The following is a 25,584-nucleotide window of genomic DNA, read 5'->3' as shown; positions in this document are numbered from 1 at the left end:
TCTTGTAAGCCTAAAATAATTTAGTGAAATCGACATTGATTTTTAAGCGAAGGACAATAAAAGCCAGCACAAACCTCTAGGATTCGCGCGCTGAAGTACTAAAAGCGGATCGAACGTTTTGGCAGGTTTGAAAAATGACCCACAGATGCCGCGGAAACATGCGATACTTATTTAATCGATCACCAATTTTAAACGTTATCTATTTCCTCTTTATTTAGACCCAAATTGAAATTAAAATCAGCTTCCTCGAGACTGGAATCGGTTTTGCATTCATTTTAAAACCCTCCTGACTCTGAAATAAATTCAAAAAGCAGCAAAAACGGTGGCAAAACGCCATTCTGACATCGATAGTATTGCCCATCTGGATTAGTTGTTTACGTAGAGCGCATGCCCGGGTGACAGATTATTCAATATGGCGTTTCGCTAACTCCAGGGAGAGGCACACAGTGAATTCGGGCCGAATGTGTCGTCCAAGACGACTCTAACTGCCGCCAACGCAGTTTTCCAGCAGCGAGCGGCCCCCGCGGCCGCCTCCGTTGTCTCCCCCTTGCTCGGAGGTGCCTCCGACCTTCGCTCTCTGCCCCCGCAAACCGCGGCGCCGCCTCCAGGTCAGCTTACCCCGAAGGCCCCAGGACCACCCCTTACCCTCCAGCGGAGGTCCCCAGGGCTCCTTTTGCTCGGAAGGGGTCTGAGAAGGATATGGGTTCCCTTTTTTTGGCACCTTTGCCCCCGAAGATTGAAGTTTTCCGGCAGTTGCCAATTTGGGATGTCAGCCTTCCTTTTTTTTATTTTGTTTTGTATTGTGGGTAACACTTTTAAACATATTCATATAAATAAGTTGTTTTTAAATTATATCCCAGTCATGGTTGATACTTACGGGAGTGCTTCAGTTTTTAATTTTCTCGAAAGGGCTTTAATCGCGAGTGAAACGGTTAGTGTGTCACTGGCATCGATTTACAAACCGACACTTCCTTGTAAACCGACACTCTGCAACTCAAGCTTGAATATTCATTAAGAATTATTGCAGGTTCCAATGGGCCTGAGGTGAGCCACTCGCTGCTCTCGCCCAATTAAAAAATCAGCCAGCAATGCCGAGGAACATGAGGTCCTTCAACGTCAGCGTTGTCGGGGTCTCCGGCACTGAGAAGGAAAAAGGCCATTCTGGTGTGGGAAAATCGTGTCTTTGCAACAGGTACGGCTTTTTTTATAAATTTTAGGAAGGGAATTTAATTATATAATATATAATGTTTGAATTCAGATTTGTGCGGTCGGACGCAGACGAGTACAATGTGGAGCACATCTCGGTGCTTAGTCAGATGGACTTCAGCTCCAGGGTGATCAACAACGATCACTTCCTCTACTGGGGCGAGGTCCTCAAATGCTGTGAGGACGGAGAGTTCCTCTTCAATGTAGTCGAGCAGACAGAGTTCATCGACGATGCGTCTTTTCAAGCTTTTAAGGGTACGAGATTTATCATTTTTTTACTAGTGAAGTTAAAAATAACATCCAGGAGGTAAAATGGAGCCATACATAAAGCGGTGCAGCGCTACCAAACTCACCTCGGCTGAGAAACTTATGTACATTTGCAAGAATCAGCTTGGTATGCCTTTTTAAATTATTCAAAACCGTCTTACTCTAATTATAAAACTCGCTCATGATCAGGCATTGAAAAGGAATACGAGCAAAAGGTTCTGCCCGACGGCAGATTCAGTGTCGACGGCTTTCTGTGCGTGCTAGACGTGTCCACTGTTCCCAGCCGGTCCATCGAGAAACAGGTAAGGCGCTTGAAACAACTTCAAAAGCAAATAAAACCTCCATAATTCTGTCCTCAGGTTGAGTTTGTGGCCGGCATGTTGAACAACCTGTTGAAAACTAAGAAGCCGGTGGTGCTGGCGACAACGAAGAACGACGAGGCCAACGAGCTCTACGTTAAGGAAGCTGAAAGACTGGTGCAGAGGAAAGAGTTCAAAGGCGCGATTCTCATGATCGAAACCTCCGCTCACGAGAACATCAACGTTGACCAAGCGTTTGTTGCCCTGGCGCAGCTCATTGACCGCACCAAAGGCAGACCTAAGGTAAAAAATAGGGCCATCTCCCTTGAGTTTTTCTTCCCAAATTTGCAGTAAAGAAACAAGGAATTTGTTTGTCAAATTTAGCGCCCCTTGGGCCCTTCGGGCCTCCAGACGGGCGCCGGCAAAACCGCAACAAAAGGGGCCCGGTGTCAGGTCGCATGACCTGAGGAAGGTCGAGGACAGGCAAGGGTGAAAAATCTTTGCTGGGTATCGCTAAATTAGTGAAAAAGCATTATCATCCGGCTTTGGAACGGATCTCAGGTCGGAATACCCTGAAAAAGGACGTCAGGGTATCCAAAGTAATAGTTCAATCAAAGACCTGTCCAATGAGGGTTCGTGGTCGACGATCCGATAAGCGGAAGAATTTTGATAAAAATAAAACCATCTTTGTCACGAAGCTGAAAAAATCCGAAACAAATTCATTTAAATTTTTCTATGGGCGGTAAAAATCTGAAAATTAGTTTCTAGGCCAGCGGCGGTCTTTTGCGTGCGATGGAGATGGTAAAACTCTTTATATTTGGAAAATACTTTCGATTTCGCATGTTATCCTCATGGAAAAAAATCACGTTTATCAGAGTAAAAAAATAGGATTTTGATTTGGTCTTTAAATCCTAAATAAATTTCGCGTTGGTTGAGGAACTAATTTTCCAAATATTTTCCTGGACCGGATATATGATCAGAAGTAGTCATTAAAATTTACAACTTTTTCGAAAATTGGGCGGCAAAAAATGTTTTTAAAATTGTTAAAAATGGTCCCATTTAGAAAACTCAGACGTGGGTGGACGCGCCTCACCAAAAGGCATCGATTGGTACCAAATTTGGCCCCGTCCGGCCCATAAGGCCCCGCCTGGGACCAAAAAACAAAAATTTGAAATGTCACAAAACGCGTATTTTGAAAATGTATCAATTGCTCAGTTTTTTCGCCAAAATTTGCAAATTTGCCGATTTTTTACACAGGAAGATAGGGAATGGGTTTGGTTGAGGGTCCCCTGTCCTGCAAAGGGCGTCCTTTAACTTAAAAAAAATCGGCCGTTGCTGTACTGTATTTTGAGATTGGAACCCATTCAATTGACCCTTCCAGAAGTAAATTTAACTTTTCCAATGTGATTTCCAGATCCTTGCGTTCGGCGAGGCAGCCCGTTCTCGAAAGGAGCAGTTGGACATGGCGACCGAGGCGTTCCAGCGGCTGATCAGGACGCAGGTGCAAGACTACCACTGCGTGTGGAGTCACACAAGCAAGAAGTTGTCTGGCCACCCTGATTTCATCCACTTTGTCGCCCTGCTCGGCATGGACAGTGCTCAGAGACAGTTCCGCCGGCACGTGAAACGCCTCAAGGACGAGCAGCTCGCCGCCCGGCTCAACAACTACATGGACATGCTGCCGGAAATCCTGCAGGAAATGGTTCCAGACCTCAACACACTCCACGATGGGTATAATTTTTTTATTTCGCCATTTTTGAACCTAATTAAATTGATTAATTGCAGTGATTGGCCTCTGGTGCAGCAGCACATCAAAGAGCACCCTGACTTCAACCAGTACTTCTTCGAGTGTCCCGAGGACATGTCGTGGATGGAGCTGGACGAGACCCAGGACGAAAGTCGCATTCCGTACGATGTGTTGGACACGATGGAGGCTGAGACTGTCTTTAAGAACCACTTGAACGCGCTGCAGCAGGAGCAGAAGAGATTAGAGTTAGCATCCTTTTCTTCATTTTGTAAATAACGCCTGGCCTCAATTTTGCACTAACCAAATGTAAATATTTATTCCGAGCCAGGGAATCATCTAATTTGGACAATACTAAACTAATCCTGTGTTTTCTCTGTTTCCGCTTGCTGCAGGCTGCCTCGAAGGTATGTACATATTTTGCTGTAAATTCTATGCTGCTTCTAACTAAGAAACTTGAGCCGCCGCAACTTGTAACGTTGTTTTCAATGGCGCTAGTTGTTGCTAATTAACTCGCATGAAGAGCTCAACCTACATTTATTCCTTTCCGCTCTAAACGCATTTTTTCGGCTCTAACCTTGAAGTGTCACGGGTGTTTCCAAGAGAGTTTTGCAATATTTCTCGAGTTCTAATGAAGCTAGATCAAACTTTTTGCAAACAAAATCATAATTGGAAGGACGAAAACTTTTAAATTTGCAAAAATAGGATATTTTTTTTAATTTTAGAAAAGTGTTTCAAAAACTGGATTATAAATAATTTTCTGCGTATTGGATAAAATGTTGCCCCAAGTGTGTTTAGCATGCGTGGAAATTTTCAGGGTGGCGATATCTTTAGTTTTTGAGATACAGAGAGTCAAAGGTTAAAAAACGGTAGTTTTTTTAGTTCAGATGAATTTTTAGAAAATCAAAATTGCTACAATTCTTGGCTTTGAAGCCCCAAAATATGCTTAGGGGCCCCCTGAGGTCAGATAAGACCAGCAGAACATGCACAAAATTGAAACCTGGCGCCAGGGTAGCCCTCACAACAAATGCAGATTTCAAGATATGTTCAATTTGACTCTATTGAAGGCACCAGGTCGATCAGTAACGAGATTTTTGGGCACATCCTGATATAGATTATCTAGCATTAAATCAAAAAATCTGGTTTTAACTAGTGTCATGGCTCTTTTCAAATACTGAAGAAACAGAATTTGTCTGCTCAAGGGAGTTCTATTTACCTAAAATCACCATACTATAATATATTTTTGTATTGAATTCAAAAATATGCTGAAGTGAATTTGTAAATTAGGGCCTGTTGTCATTATTGTTTTCTCGTTCAGGTGGCGAAAACAGTTCAAGCAACTGCTGGAGGAGACGGGCTACGTGACGCCTGGAAAAATGCTTGCCGAGGTGCGCGTGCTCTTCATGGGCCGGGAGTGTTTTGAGGCTCTCTCGGAGCAAGATTGCCAGCAAATCTACGACCAGCACCAGAAAGAGATTATCGACAAGGCGAAGCACAATTTCCAGGTACAACCCCACTCCCAAGGTCAACCCGAACAAATAATAATATAATTTTTTTAATAGGAGCTTCTGCTTGAGCACGCCGATCTGTTTTACCACTTTAAAAGTATAGCGCCGTCCGGAACAATCACGCAGGATGACATAAAAGACATAACGGACGCGTTGCAAGAGGACTCGCGCTACAAGGCGCTCGACCGGCTCGACCAGGACCGCAAACTAATGCTCTTCCAGCACCTTGGCTTTGTGCACTGCCCCATTCGAGAGCACTGCCCCGCTTTCCCCAACTGCATGGACGCGCTCATCGAACGCATCCTCGCCACAAAGGCTCACAGGTGCGACTTTAGGGTTTTAAAGTGAAACTGGAAATTTTTATTATTTGACCAACAGGCCATCTTCCTGGAATAGAAGTAGTCAGTGGCTGCTCAGTGCAGACAGCAACAAACTGAATCTAGTGCTTCTCGGAATCGATGGACTAGCTGAAGAATTAGCAACTGAAATAAGAGTGAGTGCGCTGATCATTAAATTCACCCTTCGCTATTTGCCGACTCCAAGACTCGTGTTTTGGCTGGAGCGTTGCGAAAAATCCAGGGTTGCATTTGTTTTCCACCTAATTTTTTGCGCAAAAAAATTTCCATTCCTCCACTAAAAATCTAAAATTTGCTTTTGGAGTGGTATCAAATTCCTCTACTGTGCAGATTTTTTTCTTCAAAATTGCTATTTTCTGCCTCAATATCTCTACAAAATTTCTCTTGACAATAAAAAAATTAACCCTGCACTTCATTCTTTTTTTTAAAAAAAAATGCGGGTTTTCTGCAACCCCTAAAAAATTTGAAAAAGTAAATTATTTTTTCCTGTGATCAAATATTGATGATGAAATTTCCCCTCCTTTTCAATCAGAAACAAAGGTGTTTCATTAGCTATCTTTAGGTAACTCAAGGGGATGAATTTCATAAATATTCCAATCCCTCTCTCAGTTTCAACCCTTAGTAATATCCTTTCTATAGAATTTCTTGTTATTTTTATGTTTATATATTTTGATAACGCCTAACTTTTAGAACAAAACATCAGCATAGTAATTTGTCATCATAAATCATTTAAACAAACCCCTAACTTAACCCCGAAAAGATTTTGGTTATGAGAAACCTCTGGTTTTGTCTCTGTTCATTTAAAATTTGTTACATTTCTTCGCCTAAATTTATTTCTTGCTAAACAATTTTACCACCCCCTATATTTCAACCCTAATTCACCCCCTGAAAATTATCCTATTGAAGAATTTTTAGTTTTCAAGTGTTTTCTCGTCTTAGTTTATTTCTTCACCCCCTAAATAAACCCCAAAGAGTTTTAAGGACTGCAAACATTTGTTTAGAATAATTATTTTTCTCATTTCACGTACTTTATCGATCAGTTCCAAGGGGTGGTTAGAATTTCGGTTGAATGATAAAATTGTGAGTAATTTTTACATTAAAATGAATTCAGAAGATGAAACGGTACATATAATTCAAAATAAGCAGTTAAAGAATAAAAAATACTCTGAGGGTTGCTTTAAAGGGTGGTTAAGGGGTTGAAGGAACCAATTGTTAAAGAAAAATCGAGAAAACCAGAAAACAGTAAACAATTTATATAATTATTGGATGTTTATTCTCACACTATGTCATAAATACATTAATGTATCATAGTCAATTACAATTTGAAATCATGTGAGAAAGGGCGACACTTCAGGAAAACAAGTGACTAAGACCTTGCCCTGGAGGACAAAGCCGAAGTGGGCCCAGACTAGTGAAAATCATAAAACAAGTCACGAAAAAAATCACACTTTAAAATCTTGATATCACATTACTGTCAAAGGGGTAGTGTTAAGGGGTTGTTCTTTGCTTGATGCTCATCCCTTAGTTACATTATAGCATTGCTATTAATTAAGATGTTTACTCTAGTTCTAAATGACATGGACAGCACTCTAAACACTCTTATTGTTGGGTAAAAAATTTTCCGTGTGGTTTTTCAGGCGCAGTGTGAAGACGACGAGTACGAGTTTGATTGCCAGACATACGGCTTGGACTACAGGATAATCGATGGAGATGTGTCGCTGCCGCAAAACTCGTTCCGCACTTCCGACTTCCTGCCTCACGGTGAGTAACCGTTAACAGAGCGCGAGGCTAATTAATCTGTACTCTGAACTGGCTCTCTCATTCAAGGAGACCACTCAGAACATGGTATGTGGCGATACTTTCTTTGCCTCCTTCAATCTCAGTCAAACACACCAAATCCTTAGCAGCAAGCACACCAGAATGCTTGATTTCCTTTTGTTAATCTCGACACAACATGACACACATCACGCCCAAAGTACTTTCCAACCAAGCTACCGAGCAGTCGCGTTATTTTCCCGTCGCCTCTCTCACTCTGGCCCTCTTTGCAGGCTGTTTTTGTGTTTACTCCAACCCCGAGTCTTTTGAGTATGTCCGGGACAGTCTGGAGAAGACGCTGCTGTCCAACCTGGAGCAGGAGGACCGCCTGCCCTTCCAAGGCTTGCCCATAGTCATTCTCTTTTCCTGCGACGCCTCCGTCGACGAGAAAGAAGCGATGCACCTCCGCGAGGAGGGCCAGTCCCTAGCTGACAGGTAAATTCGCAATTTCGTCACTCCTAATTACTCTTCTAACGCGAAATCGGACAGTTTGCAGTGTCCGTTCATTGATGTTTCCGTCGACGAGTCCGTGTCTGGCGGTGATTGTCAGAGATTTAACTCGGTGCTGATCTCAGACGCCCTTCGACAGCTGGTCCAGTCTATCCAGCACAGGGCAGGGTTCCTCAACATCTATCAGTCAGTAGTAGAGTGAGTATAGTCACCTCAATTTTCAGCCTAAAATCTCAAATAATTCACTACCAGGTACAGCGAACCAGATATCCGGATAATTTTGTGTGTTTTCTGCGGAGACCCGTACTCGGTGGAGCACGTTTTAAACCCATTACTCAGTCACCAATGCTGCTTCCTCTCTGGTGACAGAAGTATCATCCTGGAAACCTTTCTGGGCGACTCGAAGCGCAAGGTTGAAGTCATAATCTCGTCATTCCACGGTGCAAACGCTTTTCGAGAGGAGCTCGTGCACGGCTTTGTCCTTGTCTATTCGACCAAGCGAAAAGCCTCCCTCGCCACATTAGAGTGAGTTCATTTTTTGCATTGGAAATACCATCTAACCCGTCAAAATCTAAAATTTGGGGAAAAAGTGGTCATATTTGGTCAACTGTGCAGGATTTTTTTTTTTAATTATTGCTATTTCCTGTCTTAAAAAATTGTAACTGCACTTCCTTTTTTATTTGCATTTAAAAAATAAGGGTCTTTTGTAACTAATAATATTTGACCTAAATTTTGCTGACAATGGCTTTGATTTCAGCGCATTTTCTGCCAACATTCCAAACCTGCCTATTCAAATTCTGGCCGTGACCGATTCGGGCGGCGCCAACGCATTTTTTGGCAGCGACCTTAGCCACCAGCTCATCACGGGCGGCAACATCGTGGCGGACCGGCTCGGTGCACACTTCATGACCTCGTCTGCTTCTTCCCAGCAAAAAAGTAGGCCATCTCTTGTGAATGGCCTGGATTGCCGGTTGCTAATTCTGTCTGTTTCTCGTCCAGCTGCATTTTTCACGCCATTCTTCAAAGAGGTTTGGGACAAGAAACCGGAAATCGAGCAAGCATTCAACATGGAGGAACCGGGCCAGCTGGACGACTCAGGGGAAGGAACCCTGGAGCGCTCCTCGGGCAGGCACCACCCCCGTCCTCCGCCCCGCCATGAAAGCTACCACATCAAAGCTTCAAACTCTAATGACGGGTAAGTCAATTTTTAATATTTTTGTCTAAGTAAACGGTTTTATAATCAAATTTCACGTTAGTTAATGATTTTTTGTCGAAAACCGGGATGGCTCTGTAAAAAGTCAACTCTGAAAGTGGGCGTAACTCGCGAGAATTTTAATATGAGGGCGTGGTTCATCAGACAGCGCCGGGAAATCGTAAAATTTGACGATTGTTTTAAATTTGGCATAGATTGTGAAATGAGGGTGTTGTGCCAACAGAGGAGTCGTGGTTTCAAATTCAAATTTATTTTGACGTTCAGCATGGCAGTACACTCCGGTGATGATGTTCTCACACATGCACCCCATCTGATCACAAAATTACACCAATCGCGGGAAAATCATACAATTGAATTATTATGGTTACACCGCGAGAATTTTCAAAACTAAGGATGTGGTTCCGATGAAAAAATTTATAAAGGAGGCGTGGCACGTAATAATTTCCTTGTCCCTATTGAGAATTCGCGGAATTTGAAAAAGAGGACGTGGTTTCCCGCAACATAACGCGCTGGAACGTGTCGTTTTAAGCGCTGGACAATCGACAATTTTACGTTTTAGCCAAGAACATTTATGGGTAATTTCTCACAGCTCACATGGAGTGTGTTCCCTGGAAAGTAAAAAATCGTAATCATCGTGTTTTAATGGAAAATTCACAAGGATATTTGAAATGGGGGGAGGAGGTTCCCCAGTTAAACAATAAAAAGACATCGGAAAATAATAAATTCATGTTTTTTCCCTAAGAATTTTTGCGGGAAATATGAAATGGGGGCGTGATTTCCGTGGAAATCTTTAAAAGAAGGCTTGGCATTGGTCGCAAATTGCGGGAAAATCGTTCAATTTTACGTGTTATCATCTAAGAACTTGCGAGAATTTAAAAGTGGGCGTGGTATAATATGTTGCTACGTGCGGGAAACTCAAAATATTTTGGAATGTGGGCGTGGTTAACCTCAAATTTACATTAATTTACCCAGCGCGGGTAAATCGTTAAATTTCAGATTTAAATGAATTTTCCCCTAAATAATATTCCTCAAAGAAACTAAATTAGTATCTCTCAGTTACGATTTATGCTGATTCTAATCATAATTTAGTCTACATAGTGGTACACGCGTTAATTCAAGAATGAGTGCGTGCGACCTTGCAAATTTTGATCTCGAGTAGTTAAACTTTATTCATGTATTTTATTTGGATAACACTTCCTGGAAGTTTGTGGTTTATTCATTTCCTGCGCTCATGCGAATAGAAACTGAGTGTCTTATCCACGCCGTCGGTTATCGCGCGTCTGAGCAATTTCAAGAAAATGAACAATATTTCATGCGGCGGAAAAGCTAATTTGTGCGATGTCGGCAGGAGCGGCAGCGAGATCTACGAGCGGCTGCCCACGGACGGTTCGATGGGCGATGAGCTCGACGACCAGCTGTCGCCAACCTACCCAGACGACCAGGGTCTCTCTGCCAGTGACGACTCTGAGTATTCTGGCGTCGAACTGTACCACCAAGAAAATGGGGAGCATCACTTGGTCAAGCCTTCGGAGATTAAAAATCGGAGGAAACTGCATCACGGTGAGATTCATTTTTTTCTTTCTTTCTCTTCCTCTCTTTCATGCAGCGCGCTTCGAAAGTAATTTAATGGTTCGGCGTGTGGCTAACCCTGTCGATTGTGCTCTGGGAATCAGGTTTTGAGGTGTATCCGCCCCCAACCACCCCTCCAGAGCCAGCCCCTCCCGACCACCCTCCGCAGCGCTCAAGACTGAGCAAGGCGTCAGCCTCGCTGCCCACGGGATCTCACTCTAGCCTCGAGGAAATCACATGTAATAATCTCGCGGTGACCAGGCATCTCGGATGGAATCTCAAAGCCGCGAAAGACTTCCATTTTGATGCTTCTTTTCATAATTTCGTTGAAATGGAACTCGATGAGAGCTTTGAGTCTCTGTCGTCGTCGCCTGTTTGCTCATAATTTCAGTTTCGAGCCTGGTATCAGATTACTAATTGCCAATTTTGTCTTTTGCCAAGCTGACATAAGCGGCTCTCGGGAGTCGTTGGCAACTAGAGGTGACTCAGGTGATTTGTGTCTGTCTTGTGTCCATCCACCTGCATGTCTCCCTCTCATCTGCTTCCTTTTTCGCCATAGATCGATTGCAGCCGTTGAATTTTGTTGCCCCCCGCTCCCCGTCCCTCTCCCTGCTTGCCTTCTATTTTGTCTATGCCAAGGATGTGCAGAAAATGATTGATTTTTGCCTAATTTTTAACAATCGGTTTTTAAGCTTTCATTATAATTATACATATTTATTACTTGTGCCTAATTCAAACGATAAATAATATTCTATTTTCATGGATAAATCGTCTTAATATCCAAAAGCGCTTGTCTACTCTAGATGATTATCTGTGAAAATTGACTTGGAAGAAATCGTAACTCGTGGGAATTTCGAAATAGCGGCGTGGTTTTTTGTAAAATTGACAAATTAAGCGTTTTGTTTGTGACAAAAAGCCAGAAAATTAACAAAGAAGGCGTCGCATAGTTTAATAAGAGTGGTAAAATCTTGAATTTTGAGTTTTTACAATTCGCGGTAATACCGCAATTGGGGGCGTGGTTCCCTTGAATGTTTGCCGTGTTGCGACTTGCAAAGCGCGGGAAAATCATTGAATTTAAATAAACCATCGAAAACTCTGAAATGGGGGCGTGGTTCCTTGAAAATTATTTTTTTATTGAAAGCGCGGGAAAATCGTAAATCTTGACTTTTCGGAAAATAATTCGCGGGAATTTTGATATTACGTCGGCTTGGAATTTTGTGAAATTTAAGATGTGGCACTACTCTAAAAGCGCGGGAAATTCGTTATTATTGAAGTCATTATTTGCTAAATTCTTGCCATTGCACAAATATTCGTTAAAAGTTGTATGTTCTGAATATTATGTGAAGCTTAAAAACTCACGATTCGCGCTCTAAACCTAAGAAAAAAACAATCGATAATCGGTTTTTGCTCATCGGTATCCCTCTAAATTTTAATTTTTAACGAAATTTGATATTTGGTTGCCCTCGTATGCGTCCTGAAAACCCGATAGTGACACCCTTTTTGTCCATGTGATGATTTTAGACAAGGAAGACAACGAACTGCTTTTCAACAGCTACGGCATGCACGCGTTCACCACGGGAAGGCGGCATTTGACTTCCAAGTCGACCCGTCCCAAGGGCAACAGCCAAACACTGAAGGTATTGCCGGCGAGTAGTTTAAATATCACACTCTCTTCCTCTCACATTTTTGCTTGGCTTCAGTAATGTCCCTAATAATGACAAGTCAGTTGCATGGCACACAAATTAAATTACTGTTCACCCGACCTGAAGCTGGAACCGAATTTGCATGAGCCCTGTAGAGACCACTCTGCGCGCGAACCAAGCGTGCAGAAAACGATTGGTTTTTGGCGCAGAGCTGAGCGTGTTTGTTGGTTGTCGTTTTTAGCAGCCTGGAAAGTTGAATATGGAAAAATTTTCCAACTTGGATGTCGCTTTGAAACGAATGAACCCAGAAAGCGGCAAAGACGCCAGGGTGCGAGAGGCTCAGGCGAGAAGAAACGCCCCCCTGGCCAAGCCCGAGGACCTCGATCAGGTAAGCCGACCTCCGGAATGACCTGCAGCACCGCCGCCGCGCGCATACAATTCTAGATTGCACACCTTTTGTACCTTTTTAATTTTTTTGACTTAATTTTGACTGCCGTTTGTGTGTTTTGATATAGATGTTCTCACGTTTTAACATAGCGTTCGATAGCCGATAACAATCAATAACAAATAATCTCAAGCTGCTTTAAAATTTAGCGGAAGTGGTAATGACTCACACATTCATTCACAATAATCCACTCTTGTTTTTTTTTTCTGAAACAAACCAAAGAAAAGGTGTACTTGTAGGCAAGAGCATAGCGCACACGCACCCCCGAGTAAGCCCGATTTCGTGCTTTTCAGGTGAAGGACGCCCTGCAGGGCGGCTTCCAGTACGACGGTGAGTTCAGCTACCTGCCCCAGGACACTCTGTCCGGCACCAACAAAACGCGGATTCGCACTAGAAGGGACAAAGGACACCGACAAGGTAAGGACGATGCCTTTCACTTCTCACTAAGTTGTTAAATGACGAACCTTGAGTAGAAAATGGCTTCTTTATTTGAAATCTGTGCCCCGAACGTTCCTTTTAGTATTTTTTTATGATTCAGTATTTATTAGCAATGTTCAAGATTTCGATATTTTTATTTTCCTGTTGCAATGTAATTTTTCCAAAGTTGATTTTCACGCGCTGTGTGGCACGTACCACGCTTTTAACCTAAAAAACTCAATATTTTCCGAATTTTAAGTGAAAACGTCCAGTATGACGACTCCCCTCGCTATTTGAACAATGCCACGCCTCCTTCATTAATTTACCGGGGAAATACGCCCCCTCATTCAGTACAAAATAATTTTCATTCCATTAATCCGAAATATTTACAGGCGCGATTTTAGAATGAAAGCGATTTCGCTGAAAAACGTTTAATTTTTTGACATTCCCGCGTCATGTTGCACGAACCACGCCCCTATTACAATAGTCCCGCGGGATTTCAGTGAAAACGTCAAATTCCCGCGCTATTTGACTAGCACCACACCTCCTTTTGTCAAATTTACCGAGAAACTACGCCCGCACACCAATACTCCCGCGATTTTTGAGAACAAAATCGTCTTATTTTACTATATTCCCGCGCTTTGCTTCACGAACCAGCCTTTTTGTCCAGAGAACCACGCCCCCATTTCAAAATTCCTGCGAGTTTTCACTGTAAACGTCTATATGACGTCTTCCCTCGCTGTTTGAACAGTGCCACACCTCATTATTTAATTAAACCGGGGAACTACTTCCCCTCATTATAGGAATTTTGTAGTAAAAACGTTAATTTTAACGACATTCCCATGCTTTGTGCATGGCACCACGCCTTTTATCCAGAGATTTCAATTTCCAGAAAGTTTTTATGTAAAAGATTAAAAATATGATCATTATCCCGCGCCATGTGAGACGTGCCACGCCTTCCTTTTAAATTTTGCACGAGTTTTCATTACGAAATGTCAAATTCCATGATTTTCCCTTGCTCTGTGACAATTGCCACGCGTCTTTTATAAATGTTACGAAAAACCACGCCCCCATTTTAAATTTCCCGCGAGTGAACAAGAAAAAAGTCGTATGAATGACGATCACACAACGCTCTTTGGCATTAAATTTGCCACGCCTACAAAGTTAAAATTAACCGCGTTACGTGGCACTGCCACGCCTTCTTTTCAAATATTTCGCGAGTTCTCAGCAGGAAGCGTAAAATTTTACGATAAAACCGCGCTTTGTGATACGTGCCACGCCTTCTAAATCAATTTCCCGGGAAACAGCGCCCCAATTCTAGTTTCTAAACTATCAGCTTTAATTTATATGTATTTTTTTTTTAATTTTTCAAATCACTTGGCTATTAAATTTGAGGTTCCGAAAGTGTGTAAATAGAGTGAGAGAAGCGGCTTGTAAAGAGGCGCCGCTTCTTGTTGGCCACATATTTGTACAAAAAAATATGCATATGTATATCTCTCTTGCTCTCCGCTTGTGTCTCCCTGGCGCTTTGCTAATGGGCTTGTCCGGTGGGCGGTTTTGTGTCCAGCCTACACCGACTCGGACAGTGACTGGAGTAGCTTGGAGCGGCGCAAACTGGCCACCGATCTGTACAACAGGGGCGGCGGCGGCGGGGGCGTCGGCGGCCAAGCGCGCAAGTCCACCCCGCACAAGCGCACCCGCAAGAAGAGGGCCGCCATCCCCGTGGCCACCCCCAGGGTCCCGCCCTTCGGAGACGCGGCCGCCGCCATGCTCAGCTACCGTTTCAAGGACGACAAAGGTGCTTTCAAAATTACGCTACCTCAACTTTTATTCATTTTTTTATTTCTCTCCCTCGAGAGTCAGTTTCAATGGGCATGAGTTGAGTGGCATGGCTTATTTTTTTATTATTCTCGTACGGTACGCCGACACCAAGTGCAACCACATAAAAAAAAATTAAGGCAAGAGATTCTGATGAGTTTTGAAATGCATTTTTAAGAATCGGGAGTGATGGGACTGGTTTTTGAGACGTCTGAAATCGAATTTGCAACCAAATTTTAAGTTGTAGGTCAAAGGTCGTGGTCTCCTTTTTGTACATTTTTCCGAATTTCCGAGTTTTCAGGTTGATAGCCACCTCCGGATTTTACGATTTTTAGGACCTAAATGTAGCACTTGATATTCTGCACAAACCCACAAAATTTCACTCTCTCACACTCAGTACATCCGCCGCAATTCAGGTTCAAAGTTAATCAACCCTGAACGACCTTTGACCTGTAAATTTTTTACTCTTTGATAGTTACTATAATGTCACTTACAAACTACTTATGCACGCCAAGGAAACCTAATTTCACCAAATAAAAGTCAGATAAGACCTTCAAGGCCCGACCCTGACGTGACCCTGAGCATAAAAATATCTAAATCGTTCAAAGTATTGTTAAGGATTGACACCTACCTCGCAGATTTCGATAATTTCGTAACAATGACGCTCAGGGTCACGTCAGGGTTGGACCCTGAAGGTGGAACCTGAATTCGAATTGGCCATTATTGGTTTCCTAAATTCAGTTTTATTACGAGTAAATAAATTTCATCAACGAGAAGCAAATTTTCAGGTCAAAGGTCGTTAAGGGTTGATCGGATTTGAACTTGAATAGCGTCGGAAGTACTGAGTGTGTGAGATTGAAATTTTGTATGCTAACGCAGGATTTCACGGGCTACATTTTGGTCCAGCAACTCGAAAAAAAGGTCGGAAAAGGTGACCTTGACTTGAAACCTAAAGTTTTTTTTATTAATTCATCAGTTTTTGGTCATTTCTTCATAAATTGGGCTGGTCGAATGCACATTTTTGGATAAACTTCCGATGATGTGGTTGCGCTAGGCGAGCTTTTGGTTCATTTTGGTTTAATTGGCGACAGTGAGTGAATCGGGCTCGGACGAGAGCGAGGAGGAGCCGCGAGCCCTGCCCCCTCGGCCCCTAAAGCATCCCCTGCGAAGACCAGTGCCGCCGCCGGTAATTCCAAGGCACTTCGCCTACCACCACTCAGGTGAGGCTTCTCGCTTTCATTTTCTCCTTTTCTTCGTTTCGGCTGTCACATAAAATCCATCTCGACATTTTTACACGTTGCTTTTTGCTTTGTACTAATTTTTCCTGAATGATCGTTCAGGACTGCTCAAGTTTTTGTTTCAATTTTTACGATTTTTCCTGTAGATAAATGTGTGTGATATTTGTGTTTTTCGCTTTTTTACTCTCAAATGAACAATCAAATTAACATCTGACGTTTTTAGGACCTGATCGGTGTTTGAGACTCACATTCCATCTCTCTTTTTCCTATTTTTCGTTCAATTAGCAAGCTTTTATTGAATTCGATTTTCTTTTCTCTCGCAGGAAAATACAAAATGGACGGAAATTTCGGCGGTCCCGAAGAGGAATCCAGCTTAGACGTCTCCTCGCCCAGGGATGTCAATTCGCCCATGGTGAGTTTCCCGCCTTTTTCGCCTAAGAGCAGCTAGATTCATTATTTATCAGAGTTTGCTCTCTCTTCAGGACCACCATCAGATGTATCAAGGGCTGCAGGGCTACGGCATTCCCCCAGCAGACGTGAGTTTTTTCAAATATTATTTCATTATTGACGAAATTTCACAGGTCGGAGGAGAAAAATTAAATTAAAAGCACGATTTTGTTTTGCAATTCCAAATCTCTAGTTCTAACAAGCATAATTACATAAACTAACCACCATTAGACTCGCCTTGACCTCCCACGACCAGTTAAAGGGGTGCTTACCACCCCCAACTACAATTTAAATCAAATTTCACATTTTTTTAATTTCAGTATGGAGTGGCGAAGAAGGATGACAAGAACACGCGACGCAAGGAGAAGCAGAAGGCCAAGGAGGACGAGAAGCGGCGGCTGAAGGAGGAAAAGAAGCAGGAGAAGGACCGCAAAAAGGCGGTCAAGGCTGGCGCCAAAGTGCCTCTCAAGGGTCTGGCCGAGTTCGAGCAGTCGAAGCAGAACGCCGTGCCGCTGATCATCGAGAAGTGCGTCCAGTTCATCGAGAGCGAAGGCGTCGAGTCCGAGGGCATCTACCGAGTGCCCGGCAACCGTGCCCACGTCGAACTGCTCTTCCAAAAGCTCGAAGAAGGTACGCGACTAGCTGCCTTTTTTTATTAAAATTAATAATTTTAAGGCACGTTTGCTGCGATTTGTGACTCGATCAAAAAACCAAAATCGGTCTTTGCTGTAGAATCGAGAAAACCCCGAATTTTTTTAAAATAAAAATATTTTCTTACTTTTCTACGGTGAATGGCTGAACTGATTTTTGTTTTTAGTTACGTTCATTTTTTTGTATTCATACAACACGTCTTAAGAAATAATTCTAGAAGCAGAATGCGCAGCAGCAGGAATTTAGTGATTTTTGGGAATCAATTTAAATAGAATTGGTTTTAGAGAATGATCGAGGAGACTAATCGATTTTTTGTATTTATTTCTGTGCTCGTCAGATCCAAACGTGGACATGGCCTCGCTTGACATTCCCGTCAACGCCGTGGCCACCGCCCTGAAGGACTTCTTCTCCAAACGACTGCCGCCAATCTTCACAGACGAGGCCATGGACGAGTTGGAGAACATTTCAGGTTGGTTTCATTAACATCCTCATTCGGGGGGACACGTCTTAACTTTCTTTCCAGTGCAAACAAACAAACCGTCACGTAACTAAAATTGCCTCTTGCTTTTAAATCACTTTCTACTTGAGGAGAGTAATTATTTTTAAATGGAACTTTTGCGGATGTGTGGGAACTCGACTTGCGATCTGGGTTTCTAAATTTGTTGTATTGCTCCCTCCCATTAGTGGACAAGGCCAGGAGGGCCCTTGACTCACATGGTGAGCCCAAAGCACTCGCATTCAGATGTCTCTCTTGCTCTCTCTCCCCTGTGTTTCCTCTACCCTAACATTGGGCTGTCAAAATAGTTTCCGCCGGATTGACCTGCACCCTTTTCAACTGCGTTGATGGAATTTTCTTGTTTAAATGAAATGATAATTGTGTAAAACCTGTAAATCGGATCATCTAATCAGGTTTTTCAGGAAAATCTTTTGAAAAACTTAAATTTTCCCGCGCTTTTACAGTAAAAACCACGCATTTTTATAAATTTTTCCGAGTAATCACGCCCTCATTTCGAAATTCCTGCTAGTTTTTAGTGGAAACGTAAAATGTTTCGATTTTCCCGCACTTTTAAATCACGTGCCACGCCCATTTTTAAGTCTTTCTAGATATTCAAGCCGCTACTGTCAAAATATTTCGTTTTCCCGCGCTTTGCTCCCTTTTATGATTTCCCGCGAAACCACGCCCATGTTTCAAAGTTATCGGTGTTACGCCCTCTTTCAGTTTCCTCAAAACTCGCTATTTAATAATTTTTTGTGCATATACCCTTGGATTATTTTCGACTTTGGACGAATGAAAGTTCTATTTTGACAGCCTAGCAATGAAGCATGTTGTCACTCCTGCTGGCCAACTGTTTCCCCCTACCCCCCACCCTGCTGTCTCAAAGAGTGGGGCTGCGTACTTATCTAATTTAAGACGATATTATATTTGATTTAAATGTCATATAATTATATCTCAATAAGGAATGATAACCTTCATTTTGGTGTCTCATATTGCTTTAATAGGATGACCAAAAATATCGTTCTTCTTTTTCCACACTACTATACTTGCTACCTGTCTAAACTAGAGAATGAATGAACAATTTTATATCTGGTGGGACAACTATCCCTGCTGCTGGAATGGATCTAAATCTCTCCTGTTTGGCCCTCAATTTATTTAAATATACATACTTATACGAGTCTGTGCGTGCCGTGCTTGACGTGCTTTCTTAAATAATTGATCCGATTTTCAGTGAGAACGTCGGACAGGAGTATGCGTCTCCTCCAGCTCAGAGAACTCCTCACTAAAAAACTGCCAGATGAAAACTTCCAGGTGCTCAAATTCATATTCCAGCATTTTGTCAAGTAAGTGTAAATTCTTTTCTTCATTTGTGTGAATTCGGGATTTAAGTTTTTACTGAGGCATGGATTAGGTTGAAAAGCCATACTTCGATAGCCGTCGGAAATGTAAAAACCATTATTTTGGTGGTTTTTCACAACGTCAGTGACCAATCAGAGCGGTTTTCTCTGATTTTCCAGTAGAAACATCTCTGCGCATGCGCAGCAAAAGCAAAGAATCACACGCAGCAGTCAAGTGACTCAATCCCGCAATCTCATTGGCCAAGAGCAGGCACGTGCATCGCCTTGACGCGTGCGCACCTCTCTTGCGTCTCCCACTCCCTCCAAGCAGTGGCGCGCACCCTGCTGCGCATGTCACACTCCTCAGAAGAAGCCAATGAAATGCGGGATTGAGTCACGTGACTGCTTGAACTGCGTGCGATTCACTGCTTTTCAAACCAAAAAGCACTATAATTACGGTTTCTACGTTTACAACGATTATCGGCGGTTCATTTTATAAAAATTCATCATGTTAGTGCCGCGTCATTTTGGCCGATCGGTCGCCCCGCCCCTCTATTACCAATCTGGCACCTTGAGTTGCGGAGTTACCTTCACTTCGTTAAGTAAGATGTAAAAGGGGGCGGAGCAGACGATCGGCCAAATTTCCGCGGCGTCATTTATCATTTTATCTTGATTTGTGAGGAGCGATACGTGATTTCTAGACGTTCGAAATTCGTGTTTGAAGGGTGGCCGAGAACTGCAAGCAGAACAGCATGGACACGAAGAACCTGGCCATCTGCTGGTGGCCGACGCTGCTGCCGTACGAGTTCAGCGACATGGGCAAGTTCGAGCAGATGCGGCCACACCTCGAGGACCTGGTGCAGACCATGATCGACCAGTTCCCCTTCCTCTTCTGCGGCAAGGAGGCCTTCGTCATGGTCTAGTGTCTCTCAGTAGACTTTTGTGATAAAATGCATAAACACACACACACGAACAAACACGTACACAAACGACACACAATTAACTCGCGAATACACACACACATACACACACACACACACACACAAACACACTCGATTTGTCAGTTCTAAGTCATCAATGTGGTCAATGAATGTGGCAGCGCGGCGCTTGCGCAGCCCCTCCCAGTCCTGTTTCTCTCGGACCTTCTTTCCTTGGATCTGCCGCAGCCAACCGAGCCGAGCACCCTGTCTCTTTATTGTCTACTGTACGCTGAAAGAAAGAAAGAAAGCAAGCAAGCAAGCGTGTGATTCGTGTACTTAAGCCTCCTTGATCGATTCTCGTCCTCGGCGCCGCCACAATGGAGCTGCTGCGCTCGCACAAGCCCCTCGTTTTGCAATTTTCGCAACAAAGTGTGTGATGCCAAAGATTTTTTAAGAAAAAGACCGTCTTACACTACTCTCTCTCTCTCTGTATCTATTTGTGTTATTCGCTTGTCGGCAGTGTTTTTGATGCATTTGTGCCATAAATAGTAGGGATGTGCAAAGAAATCGATCATTTGTTTTAGTTTTAAACGGTTTAGAGCATAAACGATGGTGAAAAACGCGGCCACGTGAAAGGGGCGTGCTTCCGGAAAACCGCGGGAATTTTGAATTGGAAGGCGTGACATTACGAAATGGGGCGTGGCTCCCTGGAAAACAACACAAAGGCTTGGAACGTTTCACAAACCGCGGGAAATTCTTTGTAAGAATTTGAATCGAGTATATTTAGAAAAGAAGGCGTGGCATGTGTCGCGCAGCGCGGGAAATTCTTGAATTTAACGCTTTTGCTGGTATTTTGAATTGGAAGGCGTGGCATTTTAGGAAACCGTTGGAAAATTATATTAATTAACACGTATTCCGAAATGGGGGTGTGGCTTCCAGGTAAACCAATCACAAAGGCTTGGAACGTTTCGAAAAACCCCGGAAATCCTTTGTAAGAATTTAATTGGGGGCGTGGCACGTGTTTACAAAGCGCGGGAAAATTTAAAATGTAGACTTATTCCGAGACTTGTGGCTCTAATCCGTCAATTTAATAATAACGAATAATCGAGTTTGCACATCTCTAGCCATACAGTAGCCAGAGCCCGGCCGACCCCACTTGCATTTGTGAATGTTAGCTCTCGGCGGCCGGTCGCGGTTAATTTTTTATTTAATTAACCTTGTGACGCGCTGGCCGGCCGGTTTTAGTCAACCCTCTCGGCCGACGAGGAACTGGCGAAGAAACGTGCTCTTTAGTTTGCGGGCATTCGAACTGAACCCCCGTGGGTATTTTTATAATGCAGTATTTTAATTCGGCACAAAAGTGCAGCTCCATTCTCGGCTGGCGTGCATCACATTAGAATAACCGGAGGCGGGCGGGTGGTTCAGTGGGCCGCGAGCCCCAGTTTTTAGCGTACGTGTGTGTGTGTTTAGAGTGACTTTGTGCAGTGAGAGGAATTTAGCAAGGGTGGCTCGAGGTGGCTGCGCGAATTTGTAAATTTTAGTCGTTCGGGAGGGAGGCGTCGGCTCTCTGCCCTGCTCCGCTCTGCTCTGCTCGTCTGTCTAGCACTAGCGCGTGGACAAGTTTGTCCTTTTTGCAGGCCCAGCTATCTCTCTCTATCTCTCTTTCTTGTAACCCCGAATGTATCGGCCAATAAAACAAGCAACTGATCAATACTCGGTCAACAATAAGTTAATTAAAACCCAACTGACTTTCATTTCAACAACACCATCGAAATGTATTAAGCTGCAGTAAAAGGTGGACTGATTCTGAAAAATCTTGGAAAGTGAAGCCAAAATTGACTGTAACAATTTTTGAGAAAAGTGGCTGCAAAGTTAGCAAATGGTAAAATTGTCTCCTCACTTGAAATCTGATTTTATTTTACGAGGTCCCCCAAAAGGTTTCACGAGCTGTTGGACACATCTCGACGAGAGGAATCGAAATCTGCCAAGAAAATGTGCTCAAAGCGCTGGAAATTTTTGGAGATTATTTGAAAATTTTAACCATCGCAAATTGTAGAACAAGCTGTTTATCGATCCACTTTTAAAGCAAATTCATGAGAAATGCCCTAAGAATTTGCTTGAAGCCAAAATTGACTGTCTTTGGAATACGATTTTATTTCGCATCAACGATTTCTCCCAAAAAGCGTCATCCAGCGGTCGTGGCGTTGGTCTCGTCAAGAGGAGTTGAAATCTAACAAATTGTTAATTCTTGTCAGCATGGACCAAAAGAGGTGAGGCTCTAATGTAGGGTATTTTTTTTATAATAAAATAAAAATCTAGTTTAACGCAAAAATTGTACCCTGCAGGAGAGTATGTATAATAATTGATTTGTTTTCTCTTACAGTATTAACTACATAATTGTACATATCGTATTTCCATATCGGTTTTAGACGATTTTTGTGACCTCTCTTTTTTATCAATTGAATACAAGCCAACAATTAAAAACATTTATGCATTGTTTTAATAATTGTGATTTTAAAATGAGAGGAGCGAGGAATTGTTAAATTTCTTTGACATGGCCAAGTTTCACGTATTTGGCAAAGAGTTTATGGCACCTTATAAAACTTTAAAAAATTTAGAAGTGTAACCTCAGAAAGAAAAAGAGGGTTAGTCTCCAGAGCCGCTTCAGCCTGCCCGGCCTTATTTCAAGAAATTTAATTTTTCTGCCCTTTTTTCAATTTATTTGATGGAATGCTGCAAGTTCGTGCGCCGGCAGCCGGCATACTCGCTATTTTCGGTTGGTTAGGGAAATTCATGGTCGCAATACTTGTTCAAAGAATGAGTATTTCGTCCCTATACTCAGGTTTCTTCGGCAGCAAATCGAAATCTCCAGATTTACATTCTTGATTTGTACAACCGCGCCTTCCTGAACAGGTGCGAAATGAAGCTCAGTATCCGGAGTTCGAGAAGTTGCTGAAAATTGTTGTTTATTCTAACAAATTCTATAACCTAGATGAATTTCTCAATTTCAGACCGACAATAATGTGGAGAAACATTTACACTTCTTATCACCTCACAAACAGATGGAATGTATACACTATGTTTCTATGCTATATAATGTTTTCTTTTTTGTGTATGTTTCAATTTGACTAATTTGTAAATACTCAGATAGTGTTGGAGTAACTTTAATTACTTTACTGATGTATAAATGCATACAAATATATCTAATCTAATATCTAAAAAATTAAAACGACGACCTCTGCGATTTTATTTTAGCTTTTTCCTTAATTTAGATATTTCTCAATCGAAACAGGCAAAAATAATTTTTCACAAATTTTCTGTAAATTGTATTTCTTAGGTAAATATAGAATTTTACTGAAATTGCTGGGTTTAATTTGTCTAATTTTCAAGTTATTTCTCATTTACTGGATCTTTCTGATGTGGAATATTTTTCAATTTGCTTGAAACTCCGTTTTTGACTGAGAGGAACTGACGTGCCACTTTCAGGTGGGTCAGCAATTTTCCTGCACAATAATTAAAAATAATTAGTCCTTAATTTGCAAGAAAAAAACTGAATACTAATAGAAGTACTACTATTTTATAATTTTAAGCAGTGCAAATCATAAAATTTGAAGTGATTTTGAGTACGTTATCTATGGTATTTATAGCAATTAATCGAATAATCCAGTCTACGTGAATAATGTCAGCTAGCAAGAGCTTGTTTTTTGCGAAGTGCGATGCAATTTTTTGCAAGCGCGTGATCAAGATAATGGTTATATGATTAAAACAAGTAAACAATGTCAATCAATGCCTATGAAAAAAAGGAATACCTTTGAATTTTGGCCATGCACATCAACTACTTCAAGTCAACACGTGTGCTTAACAAAAACAAATTATCCTTTCTGGGATGCTCTCATCTCACTTGTCAATTTTTTTATTGGCTACGAAAACGATAACACATACTATATATAAAGGAATATGCCACCTGCGGTTGCAAATCAAACATTGAGGAGCGCCATGAAGATCGTCATTGCATTGATCTCCCTCGTCGTCGCGGCACAGGTAAGAAAAAACAATTGTTGCTTGAAATAACGAAACCGAATTTTTTACTTGCCTGTTCGGGCACGCATTTCGTTTATTATTTTTTTTTAAATCAAACCAAGCCATTTTGGCTCCCATTGTTGAGCACATGCTTGCAATTGGAGAATCTAAAAGCGATGTTTGGGAAAATTGCGCCTAAATCTGGCTCTCTGCTCGCGACTGCCGTCCTTGAACTCTGCGGTGGCAGATGGCTCCACGGTTGTACCACCATCTAAAGGAAAAAAGCACGTACGCCGACTGAAAGCACTGCGCGCTAAGTGCCGGACATTCACGTCGCCTCGCAATAAGAATCACTTTGTTTATTTTTGTTTTAGTATATGTCACTTTCATTTTATTTGAGAAAATATTTACAAGGGCGAATCACTTTTGTAAATATATAACACTTTTAAGTGTTTATATATAGTCTGTTTTTATGTTAGTGAACAGAAAAAAATCATAAATAAAAAAAGTTATCGTGTATTCCAGGATAAATAAGAAAAATGCTGAAAACAATTGGGCAAATACCAGCCCGTTGGCTCGCATTGTTAAGGTACTCTCAGGAGTGTCAAAGCAATGGGAGGTATTTGAGCAGTTCGGAGATCTAAAACTGGCCACCCAATGCCAGAGATGGCAAAAAGTGGTTAGTTTAGTGACTCGAATTGCTCAAATTGCTCAACGGGCTGGGAGGCGACTCACTACTTGCTGCTTTGCACCTTTCCAGCATGCGTGATTTGGCTTCACGGGACGAATGTCTAGCGTTTCAATGCAGTCCTCGGTGCGGAGGCAAGTGGCCCTTCAGTGGGCTGGGTCCCTGTGCGGCCTGGTGTTCTTGGGACCCGGGTTTCAGCATTCGTGCTAGTGCAGTGCGCGCCCTTCCCGGTCCTCCGGTCCTCGGACAGGGATAAAAAGAGCAAAAAAATAAAATTAATGCACAATTCAACTATCAGAAGACACACCAAAATTCCGCAATTCCATATTATGTATTATTGCGTCATCGTGTTGTAATCGTCCCGCCACGAATCGTATGCGTATTTATTTCTCACACGCATCGCCGCATAGGTGTCACAATTTCTGTATGATAAAAAAAGCTTTTCTCCTTTACCCTGTGTAATTGTTAGACTATATACGGCGCAGAACTACTTGTACAATGCTAAAAGAATTGAAAAAAAGAATAAAGGAATTGAACCCCGCACACTTAAGAATCTCCCCTGAAACTCTTATCGACAGTTAGATTCGACGAGGAGCAGGAAAATAAACTAATATTATAACTAAAGAGTCAAATTTTTATTTGGAATATTGTCGACTATTTGCATCGGTTTGAGAATATCACAGAAATTTCTGGGTTTTGTCCAAATTTCTCGTTTTCTTGCGGAGACGATTAAAACATTAAAAATATTTTCATTTTGTGTTTTTTTAAAAAAAATACAATTTCGACCCTGAAATTTTCCCACAATTTATTCCTTGGATTTTTCTGATTTAGATATGGTTTTTAATTTGTTTACACGCCGATTTAGATGCGAGGAACTGACGTGCCGCTTGAAGCACGCATTCGCGGTGGGTAAGCAATTTTTTACTCGATGCAAATTAAAGTTAAGTAGTCCCTATTTCTGCACGATTTCATACCTAAAGGTTTCATTATTTTTTTAGTTTAAGCTGGGAGTCATTAAATTTGAAGTGATTTTGGGT

General features: G+C 42.2%; 1 protein-coding gene across 15 annotated transcripts; it reads left to right on the top strand.

Annotated features, from left to right (window-relative positions):
- Positions 1 to 395: 395 nt before the first annotated feature.
- RhoGAPp190 (Rho GTPase-activating protein 190) lies at positions 396 to 21,578 on the top strand. Of its 15 annotated transcripts, XR_010575633.1 has the most exons (35): positions 396 to 608; positions 1,028 to 1,192; positions 1,259 to 1,461; positions 1,511 to 1,600; positions 1,663 to 1,775; positions 1,833 to 2,075; positions 3,187 to 3,503; positions 3,558 to 3,764; positions 3,912 to 3,923; positions 4,835 to 5,021; positions 5,079 to 5,347; positions 5,403 to 5,517; positions 7,018 to 7,141; positions 7,208 to 7,225; positions 7,429 to 7,630; positions 7,685 to 7,843; positions 7,898 to 8,170; positions 8,403 to 8,581; positions 8,645 to 8,840; positions 10,207 to 10,418; positions 10,532 to 10,666; positions 10,869 to 10,916; positions 11,949 to 12,064; positions 12,312 to 12,458; positions 12,809 to 12,932; positions 14,500 to 14,730; positions 15,842 to 15,970; positions 16,312 to 16,400; positions 16,453 to 16,524; positions 16,756 to 17,065; positions 17,424 to 17,555; positions 17,771 to 17,803; positions 18,814 to 18,925; positions 19,644 to 20,634; positions 20,705 to 21,578. XR_010575633.1 is itself a non-coding variant. In XM_065496394.1 (34 exons), the coding sequence occupies exons 2-34, from the start codon at positions 1,089 to 1,091 to the stop codon at positions 19,840 to 19,842; spliced, it is 5,091 nt and encodes a 1,696-aa protein (XP_065352466.1). In that variant the 5' UTR covers positions 396 to 608; positions 1,028 to 1,088; the 3' UTR covers positions 19,843 to 21,578. The 15 variants fall into 15 exon arrangements, 14 of the variants coding, with proteins under 14 accessions (XP_065352466.1, XP_065352470.1, XP_065352465.1 ...); XM_065496394.1 differs by having other exon boundaries at positions 10,869 to 10,907; positions 19,644 to 21,578; XM_065496398.1 differs by having other exon boundaries at positions 16,471 to 16,524; positions 19,644 to 21,578.
- Positions 21,579 to 25,584: the final 4,006 nt, after the last annotated feature.

Source organism: Cloeon dipterum, chromosome X, assembly GCF_949628265.1.
Source record: "Cloeon dipterum chromosome X, ieCloDipt1.1, whole genome shotgun sequence".
NCBI lineage: Eukaryota > Metazoa > Arthropoda > Insecta > Ephemeroptera > Baetidae > Cloeon > Cloeon dipterum.
This window is presented reverse-complemented; position numbering and strand designations above follow the sequence as displayed.